Here is a 14,659-nt window from a genome sequence, read left to right on the forward strand (position 1 = left end):
CTCCTCCAGAGTTACCTCGGGCCTCCTGGCTCCTAACGTCCCCAGCCTGGTAGGTTTGAAAAGGTGCTCTGAAGGTTGTGATATTATTTTATAACCCAATCCACACATTATATTGCTAATTGGATGACTTTTGAAAGCAGTTTGATGGATTATATTTCAGGGTAAAAGAGGTCATATATTTTGTATGCTGCACTTTTTTTGACTTTTGTCCTTTCACATTTGCCCTGCTTTGCATTTGTCTGCCACATATAATTCCAATAAAAAGAAGCCATGAATATTTTTCGCATGCATTCTCTCCACCCACATATACGGATGATTGTCAAAGCACGCCTTGTTACATTTTATGATGTGTAATTGTCTCCACGAATATTAAAAATTACTTTGGTAATCCGTTTGCAGCTTATTTTACGAACGTGGAGCGTTTTATTCGTGGAATGAAAAGGCAATTTACAGGAAGAAAATTGGATGATGACAAGCAGATTTGTAATGCCACGGGTCAGGTAGTGTAATGGATTTGGATGCCACCAGACTGTGAGATGAGTGTCATTAGCCTGTTGCCCCGGAGACACATAGTCATAAAAATAACTTCTCCAAGGCAAATGGCTGCATTTAGATGTAATTGAATTTGAACTCTTGGCTGTGGGCTCATCAGGAAGTGACCTTACACACTTTTACACATTCAGACCATCGATGGTTTGGACTCTGAGGAAAATATGACCATGAATTTGAGCGTGAATGAGTTTGTGACTCTCTGGTTATTTATTTATTTATTTTTTTACAATTTTTTTTGTGAACAGGACATCCTGCCAGAAGCTCCTAAGGCCGCTCCCGTGAACACGGTTTCACAATACGCCTGCCAGAGACGGACAACCACAGAAAACAACAACAGGATTTTCACAGTAAGAAACACTTAGTGGCTGCCCTGCTTTGCCATGTAAAACGCTCCCCTAATCTGTTCTGGTCTAATTGGATAGCTGGCTTGCCTCACTCACTGGCACTCTGACACAAAAATACATTAACCTCCGAATGAGCAGCATCTGCAGCCACGACGTACCAAGGCAGAGCAGCTGACATGCCGGTGATCCCTGCCACAGGGGGGCAGACATGGACACGCCCTGCAGCTCTGCCGCCGTATCAATCTCCTGTCTTGTCAGTGGAAGCGATGGGTCTTTCTCTCTGCCATCTGTGGGTTTAGGATCACAGGAAGGAGAGAATCAGCAGCAGAAGAAGGAGTTACTCAGCTTTATTAAGTTAAAGCTGCAGTATGTGACTTTCTTGTGGTATGAGATGGATAATTTGTGAAAAAAAATCCAACCCCTTTGGCTTCGTCCCAGTGCTAACTGGAAACAACCAATCAGAGCCAGGAGGAGGGTCTTAGGGCTGTCAATCAAACTCTGTGTGGCGCTGCTCATCCCCCCTCATTGTTCTCTGCTGATTTGTAGAGTAAAACAGTAAAAGTACTTCGCTACTGTTCATATATCTGAAAAATCAGCTTTTCAAAAATACAAAATCTTACCAAGTATTTTTTTTGTCTAGTTTCTTAATATACTTGAAATCAGACAAAACTAACTTTTAAGGCTTGCTTTAAATAAATAATTTCTTAATATTGATGAAAAATTACTAGTTCCACTGGCAGATTATTTTACTTATTTCGCAGTCGTTACCTAGCAACACCAGCCAAGCCCTGAGCCGTTGCCTAGCAACCCAGTTCTAATTCCATTGGCAGATTATTCCACTTACAAACAGACATTTTTCCCGTGTTATAAGTTAATTTATATGCTAGTGGAACTAGTACTTTTTCATCAACATTAAGGAATTATTTATTTTAAAAAAGCCTATGTTGCTGAAAAAATTACTTACAGTTTTGCTGTATTTCAAGTTTACTAAGATATTTGCTGTAGAAACTAGACCAAAAATATTTTGTAAGATTTTTTTTGTGTGTTTGCAGTGCTTGAGCATTTATATTTCTGAGGACATTTTAGTTTTACTTCCTACATTTTAAGAGAAATATTTGTACTTGTAAGGAATACTTTCTACTCCTTATATTTTCACATAGGACTGAAAAAAATAATGATAGAAAAAAATCCACCGCTCGCCCAAAAGCTGTGTTATAGTGTCGGTAATTCACCATTCATTTGGATGCGGCCAAAGCAAAGCAGAAGGAGAACACACTGTGGCACGAGAAAAACGAATCAATGGAGACTTTAACCTGACTAACATTGCAAACAACAGAGGAAAACATTCAAAGACGCAAACATTCCCCATCTGTTGCCTTATTTTAAAATATCCCTGCATATTATTCCTGCAAGGAATGACTAGGGACGAATTCTCTGTGACTTGTGCAATCGAAATTATAAGTATAAAATTAAGTATAAAAATAAGTGTAAACTTTCTATGCCAATACAGTGCAAAAGAAAAAAATAATATATTTTGTATGACTAGAACGTTTTATGTATTTTAGACTTTATCAAAAGTCATTTTTATCCTTTAAGGTGAAAATTACATTTTACTTTTTGTACCTCAAAACTTGTACTTTTTCACTTGTACTTGAGTAAAACAGTCCAACATGTACTTGTACCTTCACTAGAATATTTTTTTCAAGTATCTGTACTTCTACCTAAGTAGAGAATGTGAGTATTTTTGACACCTCTGGCTCTCAGCTGGTCATGAATGCTATTATGGAAAAACAGTTTTCCTGCAACAGTAAGTTGTTTCTCAACCATTTAGCACATTTAGCAGCGCATTCATGGCTTTGATTGACAGCGCTAAGCCCCTCCTCCTGGATCTAATTGGTTGTTTTTGGTCGGGAGCGGCGCATGTCTTCAGACGGCAATAGCAGCTCAGGGAGGAAATGGAGGAGATTGATCTTTTCACAGATTATCTGTCTCATATTACACATTCACAACATAGTGACAATTTTAACAAATATCTAAAAAAAAAAAGCATAGTTTTAAAAATCAAAGTTACGTACTGTAGCTTTAAGATTTGGTGAGCGGGAAAAGAAAAGGATGTTTCATTTATGATGATAATTAACAGCAGCTGCAGGTGGTGAGCGAAACATTAGTAGAGGAAAAAAGAAACAAGCTGGTGTCAGCATGTGGTCAATGTATTTCTCTGGTGAGGAATAATTGACTTGTATGCTGATCATTTAATCGCGTTCGTTTCCACTTAGATTAAATAGAAAATTAAAATGTATTTTCAAACAAATAATACAAAAACTTGATACTTGTCTGGCACAACATTATGACTACTAGTTTAGTAGTTTACTGGTCCTTTGTTTGGTGTTAGAACATGCCTGATGCTCTGAGGGAAGGACTATTTTAATAACTTTAAATAATAAAGAGTTAACAATTTTAAAAAATAGAGATATAATTACAAAGGCAGGTCTTACTGGTTTTTCAGCGTTTTCATGGAATAATTGCTTAATTAACACAACAGAATGACACGAAAAGTACCAGTAATATTTTTTAGATCTTATCTTTTTTTCTGGTCATTAGGTTAGAAATTATGTAGTTTTTCCACAAAAAAATGGATCCATCCTCTTTTTGCAAAAATAAAAAAAGTAATAATAATATAAATATCTTGATTATAAAACCTTAAAATAGAAGGGAAATAATGTTTTAAAAAAACTGTATCACATTTCCTATTGTTGATATTTATCTAAAATTTTAAGTTTTTAAAAATGTTATGCAACGTTTGCAGCTCTAAATGTGTCTAATTTTGTTGGACGAAAGTAAAAGTGTCTCTTTGGATTGTAAAAGTCGCAGATCTCTGGGCTACTTCTACAGATACTCACTGCAGTAAGATCTGGGCGTTTCTGACGCCAAGTCAACACCTGAAACTGGTTGTTGTGCTCCATGTGGTAGAACACACTCCAGGAAATATTGTCTCCATCAAAGGCTTGTATGGTCTTAAGTCATTTATAAAGCACTTTAAAAACAGCTATTAACTGCACCAAAGTGCTGTACAGTATTCATAAAGACCTTGGTTACTCTTGTTCTATAACACGTTTTTCTTCCACTCAACTTTCCATTGATATTCACACTTGGAAAAGCCAGATATGTTGTGGCTTAATGAATGTCTGCTGGATTACTTGCGAGTCAGTTTCATCTGTAAGCCATCATCATTAAAATTCCAAGAAATAAAGACCTGAAATATTTTTATATATTATGCAGATTTACCTCAAGAATCTACATAATATATGAGTTTTTGAAACAAATGACAAAAATATTAAACTTCATCTCAATATTCTAATTTTCGGAGCTGTACTTGCAGTGAACTCCTCCTTGTAGGAATCCAGCTTTCTGCTTTGTTGTTCTTATTTTGCATTTTGTTGCATCTTTCAAGCAATCTCCCCCAATTTATTTTTGCCTCTGATTGTGGAGATGAGGATCTTCTGTGTGTAATAAGGTGAACCAACTGCCAACTGCAAGTTTGCGCTTGTGTGGGAGCACGGAGACCCCTTGATGAGTTTTTGTAAGACCTATTAAGAGCTGCTTATGAGGGCCTGTGAGGCATCTGCTTCATAATGAGTCTTTACTTCCCAGAGAGGCTAAATGTTCATATTCTTGGCACACGTGCCACGCTGCTTGCCCACGTGTTTTTGCATGTGTGTATTAAAACTCTCACACGTGTTTGTCCACATGGACGGGCAGGTGCAGATGTGCACACCATCAACACGTTCTCACCTGGGGGAGGCTGCTGTTCAATTTCTGATCCACGGTTTCTTTCCACGGCATTAACTCCGTAATTAGCAATTCCCCTCCGTTTTCCTATCCCCATGATTAACTCATTATCTCTGTATAAAGCCACATGGAAGGAGAGTTTCTGATTAGGAAGGTTGTTCTATCTGTGGACCTGAGAAAACTACAGGTAAAACACTTCACCGGGGCAGAAAAAAGCAATTACTTTGACTAGCCAAGTCAGACAGGAGTAGGGAAAAAAATGTGTTGCATTGCTCTTTGACTGTAAACCAAGTCACTGCTTAGAAATTATTGCTAGCCAACCACCCAGGAGAACTGTGATAGGATAGTGTGATAGTGCAAATGAGGAGAAACCAATTGATCCATATTGATGATCCTGAATCTGCTTCACTGCCTGCTTGGTTACACAATATCTCTACCAAATGTGCCTTCCCTGCCATATTTGCATTTAGTTTTCTGCATATTTGTTGAAATACTCACTACACTTAGTTGCTTTACTCTATCCCTTAAACCAATGGTGTCAAACACGTTTTCATTTTGGGCCATATCAAAAATGTCCTTAAAGAGCCGGTTGTGCCAGAATTTGCTAATAAAACACATTAAACTGTTAAAATATTGACAAATAGCTGTTTAATAGCATTCAATAGGTGTTTTTAAAATTAAATATTGAACATCTTTTCACACTGATCACTCCATCCAGGATCTTGTGATAGTTTTTGCAGTTTTTTTCGCAATCAAAATCACAGACTTACGGCTGAGGCAGCAGTCACTTACGTTTCTGGAGATTTTGAGAAAAATTTGCAGTAAAAATTTGAAAAAAAATTGATTTGGAGTGATTTTGGCAGATTTCTGAAAAACTGGAGGGACTTATTCATGTAATTTGGAGTCTAAAGGACCACAAAAAAAAGCTATGATGGGCCAGATTTGGCCCCGGGCCCTGAGTTTGACACTTGTGGCTTATACTATGTCACATTTCACACACCTAAGTTGGATTTAATGAGGACTTTATGATAGATAAACAAAAAATAGTGTACAATCGTGGCAAGGAAGGAAAATGACACATAGTTTTCAAAATCTGAAAAGTGGCTCAAATTGATATTTAGCTTATTTTCCTCTGATATAGGAAAATATGCTAAATATGTTCCTCTATACATTTCAGCTTCACAAGTTGTAGTTTCTTTCAAATATTGAAGAAAAATCCACCAATCTGCGCATTTTCCATGACTAATTTTGAGTTACGTTCCAAAGAAAAATCTGAAAATATGGTGTAGGTCCACTGTACAGACCATTTATTAAAAGGAAGATATTATTTTAACATAAAATATATGAAGTGTAACTGAAGTAAAGTAGCGTAACTACTCGATCTGTACTGAGTTAAATGGACATATTCAATTTTAGATAATGAATAAGTTATTAAGAATCTAGTATTTTTTACAGTCTTAAAATAATTTTTTTTCATGTCTCGTTGCTCTGTTCCTAATTTGACCCGCGATATTTTTGCATGACATTATTCAACACTTTCCCAGCAGTTGTGAGTCACGGTTATGAATGGCAGCTCCACAAATAGGCAGTGAGTCAGTGGGTGAACTGTGAATGTGAATGTTATCACTAAATGCAATCTCGTGGTGAAACGCGAAACTGTGTGGACTGAATTTGTGTTCTGTGTCACAAGCTTTGCTCTTTTCATGAACTCAGACTAAACGCCGACTTTTGGGAAACTGACCCGAAAGAAGAGAAGGAAGTTACAATCGGATGTCTCTCTGGGCAGCCAAGTCAGTTTCCTCTCTGACTGATTTCCTTTTACACTTTACACTTCTCAAACTTTACTTTTCCCTCCTATTTCTGCACCCATTTGTCTCTAATTGAGACTATTAGTCCCTCTCCCAATTATGTGTTGAATCAACTCTACTTTTGTCCATGTTCTGCTCTGGATGTAGCAACACCTCTTAGCCTAATAGCTGGTTTATTGTAAAAGCCACTTCTGGTCCTAAAATGAAAAAAGCCCTTTAATTATAAATCACTCAACTCAAAAAGTCCAAGCTGTTGAAGCACAGAAAGAAAATTCATGTTTAAACAAAGAATAAAATAAATTTGAACTCTTTTTATCCGTGAAACTAGAATGATTTAAGATGGAAAAATACATTTTCTTGATGCAAAGAAAATATTTTAATGTCTTTGTGTATAGATTAATTCATTAAAAAGATATAGGAACCACTAGAGAAAAAAACTCAGCAACAATTTATGCCTTCAGGGGTTGAGAGGCGCATCTGGCGGAGCAGGGTTTGTTGGTGTAAGAGCAGGAAGTAGGAGGTGCAGAGAGGTGTCAGGGAGAGAGAGGATGAGCATCATCCCAGCAACACCCCCTACCAGCCGAGGCGTCAATCACACACTGGCAGCGAGCGGCCCTCCACTCCACAGCCATGCACTATTGATTTATTCATCCCTGCTTCCTCTTCCTCCCCTCCTGCCTCTCCTTTACACCCATTTTACTTCTCTTTTCCCTTTTGTTGTTTCCAATAGCATCTTCCTACAAAATTCTTCGTCTCATTGTTCTGCCTCTCTCCACACTGTGTCTACACACACACACACACACGCACACGCACACACACACACACCCACACACCCCACACACCCAACACACCCCCCACACACACCCACGAGTCAATCCCCCAACCTATTTTTTTCCTGCTCACCCTCAAGTCGACTGCTGTCATCACTTCACCACATGCCGGACGTAAGGAAACACAGAAACTGATGTTTGTTTCCTGACTGATTGATGTGCCGCATGGGCAAAACTTTTCTCAAATGGCAACACACACACACACACACCCCGCACACCCCCACATTCACCCCCCCCCCACATATATACACACACCCTTATGCAGTTCTGTGATCCAAATCAACCTGGTTCTGTATGAAAAAACAATTGCCCCCAAATCTCATACTCGTGTTTTCAACTGATTAACTGGTAATTGGCAATAATGACTGTCAAGTTTTTTCTTTTATATGGCTGTGGAAGATTTGTTTTTCACAAAATTGTTTTATTTTCAGCATTGAAGAGTTTTCCAGCAAGAACTGCCTGTTTAAGGTTGAATCTTAATTGAACTTAAGTCTTGTATTTGACTAGACCTCTCCAAATCTTTTGTTTCTTTTCATTTTTTTGTTTCATTCAGTAATGGATTTGCTAAATGCTTAAGATTTAAAGGGGGTGTATTGTCTAAAAGTCATATTTTGTTTGTTTTTGTGTTTCCATTTGGGTTTCTACTGCTTCTAAAAAAACAGAATAAGCATTTAAAAAAACACTCAACTGTTTTCTTTTGGCAAGAAGGTAATGTTTTTTGGTGTCTGGAAAACATCACGTCACAAATCTGCAGGCACTGCCTGTTACCTCGCAACCCCATTGGACTTCCAGCATGTTTGGTCAGCTGGTCTTACCACTGATGGTACAATGGCTGCTGGAAAAGACAAGTGTTTTGTTGTTGGCTTAAACATCCAGATTCTTGTTGGTTGTGCAGGAGGCTCCACTTCTGCTTTTCAAAGGTGTATGGTTGTATGATTGCATGAGTAGAAGTTGATTTGGGTGTGCCAGGCGGATTTAAATTGGATTTAAAGTGATAAGAGGCCCTTAAAAAGCTCAATCGGAAATAAACTCAAAATTGGCAGAACTGAGCAGACTAAAATCTCACTACCTTAGGCTGATTTTATGCAAAAATGTAACAAACATATTTTGTAGTGTTTAGAAGCATAGTGGGTCACATTTGAAGATTCATAACTCGTGGCTTTATCTGCACTTCTAGTAAAACACAACATGACACTTCATGGTTTCTCCAACAACGAAACATATATATATATATATATATATATATATATATATATATATATATATATATATATATTACCTTTGCCAAGGTGGGTCAACTTGGGTCCCTCATTCTGTGTAGAATTTTACAAAACACACCAAGGCTTGCAGAGCATTTATAGATTTTTGCTTGGAAGGGGCTGTGTGAAATGCAGGAGGCAGTTTGAGCTCTGTCCTAGTTTAATCAATATTGCAGCTGTCACTTTATGGCTCCAGCTAATTAAGCACACATCATCACAAGACATGGTCCACTGGAGCAGGTGACGCGTAAAAAGGCCAAGGTGGCTTAAAAAGGGGTTCCTCCTGGTGGCCATTTAAATACTGATTATCAGATTTTATAAGACTCATTTAGGTTAGAAACATGTTTAAGTGAGCTGGAAGAAGAATGTAAAATGAGCTGGCATAATTATTCTTGCTGTAAAACATCAACAACAACAGGAGTACATAAGGTCCAGAATCAAATCCATCTGTTCTCTGTTATTTTTTCCCCTCATGCATTGAAGCAAAGAGCTGAGCAAAAAACAAAAACGTTCTTGAAGGCATGTCCGTTAGAAGTTGGTGGTGGGGGGTAAATGGCTGCACTATATCAATGTCCCCACACACCAAGCCTCCCTGCCTACCTTGTCTCCTCATTAATCAGATAAACGCATATGCAGGGTGTAGCCTGGAGCACGAACACCACATAACTGCTGCAACAGCATGACAGCTGACAAAACCGCAAAGATCGAATGCGTGTGTGAAGTTCCATTTTTCTACAGGTTAAGCAATTACATGGAAATGTTGAGTTGTTTTCTCTGCTCCATTAATTTCAAAAAGCTTAAGGGTCACCAAGGCTTAATTACTCCAATTAATTTTTGTCAGTGATATAAAAGAAAGTTTTAAATCAAGAGCTCTTTGGAAAATTTTCTTGACAAGAGTTAAAACAGAGAATGGCTCACGCAGCTTGTTGAAAGCATGGCTCTGTTATTTGTTTGCTTCCTAAACCTTTTGTGTGAAACACTGAAAATCACAAACAAAACGATATAAACTATAGTCCCTGTTAACTAATGGGGTCATGTGGACAGGCTGATTACTTGTTTGATTAGTGTTGGTTTTTCCACCTAAACTCAAATTTTGAGAAAAGATCTTTAACTTTTCTGGTTTAAGAGCTTAAGATCAGTTATTTTATAAATCACATCAATTTAAGGTCTTAATGCAAACTTTGAGCAAAAACAGTTTTATGTGAAAACTAAAAATGTACGGGACCAAAAACGGAGTCTTGCGGAACACCGTAGTTTAAATCCTGTAAAATGTCCTCTTTTGGTTATGAAAGTGGGAGATTTTGGGGCAGATTGAAGAATTTTATAGATTAGATTAGGGTTGGGACATCGTAATTTATACTTCAGCTAACACCTTGAAAATCTTGAGATATCTAAATGTGCGTAAATGTTTGTATGTGTAATTTTATGTTCCCTTTCTCTGTACAATACTGTGCAGATTGTTACATATTGAAAAAAAAACTAATAAATAAGTAAAAAAAATTAAAAAATATTATTAAAATTTGAACCGCTTGGAAGAAAAAGCACCAAAGGCTTCACTGAAGCTGTTCTGAAGTTTTTGTTCCCGTTCATGTTGTAACTAATGTTTAAAATCAGTAGAGATTAATCTGTTGATTTTGAGAGTTTTATTTAAGAATCTCAAGTGATAATTATCCAGAAACACAGTGGCATTGAATGTCATTATTTTTTATGGTGGAAAAAAAGCCAAACTTCCCAAACTTTATTTTTTTTCCTGAAAGTGTCTCGGCAGGTTGATGTGTTTATATCTAACATGCATATTTCTTCACACTGTCAAAAAAGTTTCAAAAATTTACAGAATCTGCCACCCTACAGCACCAATTAAAAAAGTTTGAAAAGGTTTATTATTTTGTTTACCATGGCTGCATTATGATTATAGCTTCCAATGAAGATATAGGCTGCAGTACTTATGGAAAATCTTTGCTAATCCACTCAGTCCATGTGTGCATGTGGCGTCTGGAGTAGAGAAAATGTGAGTGCAACAGATGCAGAGTGTTGTCGGCTCAGCTGGAAACATCTCCTATATAACATCAGGTTATGTTGTTAAGTTGGAAAACATTACACTGAAAATATTTAATCTATAATAAAAAAAGGGAGAAATTAGCATACTAGCGCCCTGGATCATCTTTTCCATTTGAAAGTGACCCAATTCCTGTGTTGTACCTGTTGTTTGGGATGCGATGTGCTTACAACACAGCCTTCCACAGCACCAGTCAGCCGTAAAACCTATTGAGTAACAAGCTTGAATTTTCTATTTGTTGCATGCTGAGAGGAGAGCCCAGCTGTTTGTGTGTGTGTGTGTGATGTAAAGGGTCGTTTTCTCCCCATGTGCAGCAGTAAACGGGTCAGCGCCTCTCAGGGGTGAGCCGGGCTGAAGGCTGCAGGTCTGCGCCGGACCACAGGCGGTGCAGTGACCTCACATTTCAGCTCGGCTGGAGGAGAGGAAAAACAGACGTAAATGTGCTAAAGTCCAACTCTGCCGAGTTCATGGCCTGAATTTCACTCTCTTCAACTTTAGTCCTCATATAGCAGCAGCCACTATTTTTTAATCAGGCGTAGTGGAATGATTTATAGATTTGTGGGTTTTTTCCCCCTTGCACTGCGAGTCTTATAAATATTCCCTAATCATAGATTTTATAAGTTGGCTTTCCTTTTGTTAACCTCAGTGTCCAGAATGGAGGAATAAATACCCAATCTCATAAGACTTGATACTGACTCCTGCTACAAATACATTGTTAATACAAAACATCTAATATTTCAGTGAAAGTGAATGGAATGATTTTGTGCAGCTTTTAACTGCAGTTCAAGAATTATTCAAATTCGTCTAATTATTATTACTGATGTCACAGTACAACACTTTATAACCCGGCTTTATAACAAGTAGAACCACATTCTGTGCTCAAATCAGCTGTTATTTAATTTATTAAACTATAGCAAGTGTTTTAAAAGAAACTGATCCTATAACTGAGAACAAATCTGCAATTTGAAAACTGCACGCCTTTCTTTTGTGGAAAATCCTTTTAAAGTTTTGGCTCTGCGATGAATGACATTCCTTTCCTGCAAAATAAAAAAAAAAAACAATAAAATAAGACTACTTTATTTGCTTGTTTTTGTAGTTTTAAACTGAAATGCATTGCATTAGGTAAAAGAGTGATTTAAAATGAATTGTTGGTGCAAAATCAACAAAAATATGTGATGAAAACATGAAAACAACGTGTTCTTTGATTTAAAAAAAAGTTTTTACAAATAGTAGAGCTGATTTGTGTTTTTAAAAGTCTGTTTTTAATCAAATCAAAATGTTAAAAATGTTTCTTAAACATAATTTTGCAAAGTTACAATTATTTTAATTTGACACCAGATACATACACACAACTGGAAATACAGCTTTATGAATAAACTGATTCACGATTTGAAATAATGATTGAATTAACTTAATTTTCTTTCACTGTGATGTAGTGTTGTCCAAGAAAGCATCAGCAAAGAGCTCCAGGTTCTTCTGGAGGATTTTATTGTTTAATAATTTTGTTTTCTTTCATCTATCCTGAATTTTACTGTTTTTTTTTATTTTTTAAACCAATCCAGCAACACACCTGCTCCACATTAGACCATACCATGACAGAACAGGTCAAACCAAACAACAAAATCTAAACAAAGAATCAGAAATGAGATTATTAATCTAATTTACAAACTCATCTACTTAATTAAATGATCTACAAAATAAAACATCTAATACAGAGCAACTCAAAAGGTTTATTTAAAGAAAATAATACAAAACAAAAAAGAAACCCCTCCACTTGGTAGAACCCAGTGACGCACTCAGTGACATCATCATACATGCGTTTAAACAGGAAGTGCTGGGCCGGTCCCTCCCTCAGCTTTTAGCGTCTAAATGTTCAAACAGTGGTGAGTAAAAAGAAAAGAAAAATAATTTAACAAAAATGTACCTTGAAACAAAAGACACATTCACGTTTATCTAATGGTTTAGAAACGCTGGCTTTAACTAAAACTTACACATGGATATAGACGGCAACATAATGCTACCACAAACACCAAGAATAGTGAAAGTTGTGCAAGTTACAACAGCAGTGTTTAAATTAAAGCATTATGACCAATGTAGAAAAATAAAACAAATAAATATATTTAAGGGACAAGTGGTAAATAAACTCAAACTTAACCACTTTATCAGAATGCTAACATGGGTAGGCTAACACCAAATTTATATAAAATAAACTGGATGGAGCTGACAAATGTTCCCTCCAGAAAATTAAAACAATTATTGGAATGTTTTTAAACTTTTCACCAGTTTAATTGATAGATCAACCATTTTTTTTACACTTCATCTGGGAATAACTGAAAACTGACCAACTATTGAAACAAAAAAAAAAAAACTGCTCAAGGAACCAACACTTTATTTAAAAGTAGCTAAAAAAGAAGTTTTGCACTTTAGTTATTGGTGAAAATATTCTGTATCAGTTGAAATTTGTTCGTATAATGTCCTAACTAATGGAACACGACCACAGAAACTGTTCAACTTTTCAGTAAAGAATTTTTTTTTCTAATATGGAAAGTAAAATGTCAGAAACTCTAAATGAACAACAGCAGATTCTGTTCTGTTTCTAATACACATGAATGATGGTGGGGATGTTTTGTTCTGTGATGCTAACAAAACCTGAAAATAAATTGTTGGGGGGGACGGAACAACCACACACTAACCTGATTTTGAAAGATGAGCAATTTGAGAGGAGACAGACATATTTCTGTTAAAAATGATCGCTGCAGTGTGCAGATGGACCAAATTATAACCTTCTGTTCAAACCCTTTTATTGCTTTTACTTTTTGGACATGAAGGCAGCGGGGTATTAATAGCTTGACTTTATGTCCTCCTCCAACACTCTTTTTGTTGTTCTATATTTAGCAGCTGCCTTTTCCTGGAAATTGCTGACTATTAGGAATAATTAATAACTCCAAGAAATTTCTCATAGCTCCTTTTTTTTTTACCCCCTCCAGGGGGTCTTTTTGTGGGCTGTAGTGTCCCTTATGTGACAGTAGGCTGACAGGAAACAGAGAAGGAGAGGGGGGAAGACATGCGGCAAATGTCGACGGGTCTGGGAGTCGAACCCGCGACGGCCGCGTCGAGGACTCAAGGCCTCCAAATACGGGTCGCGCTAACCGCTACGCCACCACGGCACGCCCATAGCTCCTTTTTTCAAGGTTTTTTTCAGGTTGTGCTTATGTTTTAAAATTGAATTAACCAACTAGAGACATGGAGGCCGTTAGGCTGTAGCTGCTAATTTGGTCTTCACCTCGTCTGCACTCAGGGGTCTAGTGTCTTATCTTTTTCTTTAGAATACTCCAAAGATTTTCTGTAGGCTTTGGTTGGGCCATTTGACTGACTAATTAAGAAAACTGATACCCATTGCCAATGAAGTCCTTCCTCTAGCTCAGTGTAGTTCAGAGAATAGACTTTAAAGTACTGTTGTTAGCTTATAAAGCACTAAACAGCTTAGCAACAAAATGCATTAAAGATCTGCTGGCCTTCTGGTACTGGTCTGCTTTGCACCAGAACCAAACATATAGATGCAGCATTCAGATTCTATGCACCAGAAATCTGGAACAAACTTCCAGAAAACTGTAAAACAGCTGAAAAACTGAGTACCTTTAAATCTATCTGCTTCTAAAAACAGCCTATGTTCTTAAAACAACCGCCCAGCTGTTTTTTGGTAATAAGTTTATGTTTTTTAGTGTCTGTAAAAGGAGCCATTTCAAATCTAAATGACCGGAAACAAGATGGCTGCCAGTTTGTATTAGTTTGGAGTTGGTCAGAAAGTGGTAGATTTTGTTGCGCTACAATGTTGGGTCATAAAAATACAACAGGGACCATAAAAAACATGAAATATACCATTTAAAAAAAATACTATTTATACAATGAGAGATGAAGCAAAGTGTTAAAGATAAGAGGGCAATTATGAAATAAGTAGGAAATTAAACTAAAAGAGTAAAAAGCATTGTAATTATTGTACAGTTAAATCAAACATAATCAC

At 36.9% G+C, this 14,659-nt stretch overlaps 1 protein-coding gene across 1 annotated transcript in view; it reads left to right on the forward strand.

Annotated features, from left to right (window-relative positions):
* The window catches only part of dntt (DNA nucleotidylexotransferase), a 93,674-nt gene that overhangs the window by 12,793 nt on the left and 66,222 nt on the right, over window positions 1-14,659 (forward strand). The window contains exon 3 of the mRNA XM_023327243.1: window positions 798-899. Coding sequence (XP_023183011.1) covers window positions 798-899 — 102 coding nt within the window. The remainder of the gene's footprint in view (window positions 1-797; window positions 900-14,659) is intronic.

Source organism: Xiphophorus maculatus, chromosome 22 (assembly GCF_002775205.1).
Source record: "Xiphophorus maculatus strain JP 163 A chromosome 22, X_maculatus-5.0-male, whole genome shotgun sequence".
Lineage (NCBI taxonomy): Eukaryota > Metazoa > Chordata > Actinopteri > Cyprinodontiformes > Poeciliidae > Xiphophorus > Xiphophorus maculatus.